General features: G+C 54.9%; 1 protein-coding gene across 1 annotated transcript in view; it reads left to right on the top strand.

Moving 5' to 3' along the window:
* The first annotated feature begins 604 nt into the window (after positions 1–604).
* Positions 605–3415, top strand: part of SLC6A3 (solute carrier family 6 member 3) — a 66074-nt gene continuing 63263 nt past the window's right edge. Inside the window, 2 exon segments of the mRNA XM_023519756.1 lie at positions 605–695; positions 782–964. Coding sequence (XP_023375524.1) covers positions 605–695; positions 782–964 — 274 coding nt within the window.

Genomic DNA, 3415 nt, shown 5'->3' with positions numbered 1-3415 from the left:
TGGACGGCGGGCACTCTCCTGGTGAGAGGACCCGTTTTCGTCCCGCAGTACCTGTCCTGCATCTGTCATAAAGTCAGTCGCGAACATGCCCACAAGCGCCCAGAGGGCCCACCGGCTCCACACACGGCGACCACCCGTTCCCCTCGTCAGTGGCATCGGGGGCATTCCTTTCCTGTGGGTTCGGTCACAGGAGTAGCCCTAGGGAGCTGGTGACCATCTGATCGATTGTGTCCCTGGGGCTGAGGGCTTTACCAGGCAGCGCAGGCTCATCCGCACTGCAGGGTCGGGTACCAATGAAGCCGGTGAGCAGGTCACTCGCAGCTCCGCCCACGTCCCCCGCTGACAGTGAAGCCCCGGCCCTGGGACCGTGCAGGGCAAACCACACAGGAAGGAGTGACGAGCCAGAATTGGAGATCGCGCTCCCTACGCAGAGGCACAGTCATCAGCCTGAGGGTCTCGTGGTCGCGCTGAGCTCGGCGGGCAGGGACGTGCACCCTGTGAGGCACAGTGTAGCACCGCCAACCCAGCGTCACAGACTCGTATCCGGCAGGGAAGGCCACGGTTCCGAGCACGGCCCCCGTGCAGTGACATCACGCTCGCTGGGATGGCGCCCCCACCTCACGAGGCACCACCCCCCAGCGGGCAGCAGCTCCGCTCACAGCCGGGCCAGCGGCCCCTGGGGCGGAGGGGCCTCGGTAGGCGTGCACAGTTCAAGTGCGTGTCTGCGCCGTGCTTCCTTAGTGATAAATGGGTTCCTCACAGCATACCACATACCCCGCAGTGGGAGGGTCCCGTATGACCAGCAGGACGCCCCGGGAGGCCGCCGGCGGGGCAGCACGGGGCCTGCTTCCGACCGGATGGACGGAGTCCAGCGATGCCCGCATCGGCCAGGCCTCCCTGGCGCAGTGGCGCTTCATCCTGGCACCTCCGGTGCCACTTAGTGCGAAGTTCACCTGGGAAGGAGGTGGGCCTGGGCGTCACTGTGGTCCCCGGGGAGGCCCAGACCCAAAAGAAAGGTGACCGAAAAAATACCAGGTGTGTAGCACATGTGATTGGAGTCCCAGAAAAGGGGAGTTAGGACAAAAATTACTTGACAAAATAATGGCCTGAATTTTTCCAAATCTACAAACTCAGACATCCAAGAAGCTCAATAAGCTACAAGCAGAAAAAATAGCACAACAATACAGGGAGGCACATTATAAAATCCTGAAAGCCACTGATAAGAAAAAGTCCTTAAAGCAGCCAGAAAAAAAGAAGACCTATCACAGAACAAAGGTAAGGACAGCAAGCATGTGGAGGAGACGAGTCAGCATCTGTGGTGTCTGCAGGTGAACTGAGATAAAGACATGTTATAAGCTCCTCGAACAAAACAAAAACAGAGGTGTAACTAATGAGCCAGTAGCAGAAATAAAATGTGATATTCTTTAAGTAATCATGTCATCCAAACTAAGCAGGAAAGTAAGAAAGAACAGAGTACAGATAACGGAAATCGAAAAAAACAGCAAACCGTAAACGTAAGTCCACCGACACTGGCACTTACAGTAAATGTGGGCTAAACACTCCTAAGTGACCGTGGCCAGAGCAAGGAAAATGGTAAAGCACCTAACTCCCCAGTGCTGAAACACCGGGAGTGGAGGAGTGAGGGGTAACCCGTGGGCGAACGTCCGAGCTGATCCGGCAAGAGCGGCGTCGCCCCGAGGGACCTTTAAGACGAGGAGGATTACACGCCGCAGCGACTCAGCAGCGGGAGGGCACAGCAACGTTACAGGTGCATGCCGCGACCTCACGACTAGGGGTCAGCCCGAGAGGGGGCGACGGAAGGGCGGAGAAAAACACAGTGTGTACAAAAGCTGGGGCCAGGTGGGACACCGCACTCTGCTCAGGTACGGTGGCCCCGGGCGAGCTCAGCGGGTTTATTACATACTCTTGAAAGTCAGGGAGGGGGTGGGGGTCTCCTCAGGACTCAAAACTTGCTGGCAGCAATTCTCTCCCAAGGCCCGTTGTGCCCTGTTATCTCTGCTAAACCACAAGCAGCCGTCTGTCCACTGCTTTGCTTCTCTGCCCTTGGCAGATTATAACACAGTCGAGCGTGGCTTCGCCCATGCTCCACACACAGGTCCAGCTCTCCACAGGTGCACACACCTAATGACATGCTCCAAGTGCGGGAAGCAAATGCTGACAGATCCAAAGGAAAAAATAAACAAATCGGCAAACACGGTTGGAGATTTTAACACGGCTCCCTTGTAATCGATAGAGCCGCCAGGGAGACATAATTACGCAGACAATTTGAACAACGCCATTTACCAAATGGACTTAATTGCCATTTCAAGTGCACATGAAGCAGTTGACAAAATAGACTATGTGCTTGGCTAGAGAGTAAATCTCAGTAAGTTTCAAAATATTTAAATCACACAGAGTGCGTTCTCCAGCGAAAATGATGCTAAATGACAGGTCCCGCCACACCCGAGGAGCAGAGCGGGCACCACAGCCCCCCCGCAAGGCGTCTGCTGGCGAGGACAGCGAGCTCGGCGGTGCCGTCGCCGGCCCGGCCTCTGCCGCGTGGTATTATCAAGAGCCCCTCAGGTTCTGATTACTCCTTCCAAATGTAGTAAATGTAAAATTGTCCGAGTTTTCCCTCCAGTCAAAATGGAGGAACAGAGACTGGGTTCACCCGCTCCTGCCGGAAAACCGATGGGTTCTGCCTCAGTGATGGGGAAACAGGCAAAGCCCCGCTCTGGTCCAGCCCAGTAAAGCTTAATAGCGAGGCTTGGAAAAATGGCCAAACCGTGTATAAGTAGCTCACCTGCACCCAAAACAAAGGCCAGAATGTTCACAGGAACGCACACATATCCCGCACCCCATAGAGCAGAACTCACGACGCCCAGCATCCTATCAGAAGCCACTGGGATGAAAAGGGCCGGGAAAGATCACCCACAAGGATCAACCCAGAGACGACGCGGGCACGGAATGAGCAGGTGACCGTGCCCGTCATGCAGCAGGACTGTGTGACCTTGTTTAGAAAGCAGCTGGGGACGAGATGGGACACGTCCGGTGGGGACACGAGAGATAACTTTTATTAGGCAAATCTGGTTTCTAGCACAAAAACTACGACGTTTGAAATGCAAAATATACAGGTCGAGGGTGAGGGTGGCTCTGTCATCACGGAAAGGACAGCAAGGGAACTTGAGGGTACAGCGGCGGCAGCCATTCAAAATGAAACAAAAAGACAAAAGATTGAGCATCAGTGAGCGGTGGGACTTAAAGTCGCGTAATACACGAGCTATTAATGTCCCCAAGGAAGAGGGCAAACAGAAAAGGTATTGAGAGAAATGCTTTTCGAAACTAGATATAAACCATGAGCCCACGGGTCCTGGGAGCCCAGTGACCGCCGAGCCCAGGAATCGAGTCTGAACCG

Source organism: Pteropus vampyrus, unplaced genomic scaffold (genome assembly GCF_000151845.1).
Source record: "Pteropus vampyrus isolate Shadow unplaced genomic scaffold, Pvam_2.0 Scaffold235, whole genome shotgun sequence".
NCBI classification, from domain to species: Eukaryota; Metazoa; Chordata; class Mammalia; order Chiroptera; family Pteropodidae; genus Pteropus; species Pteropus vampyrus.
This window is presented reverse-complemented; position numbering and strand designations above follow the sequence as displayed.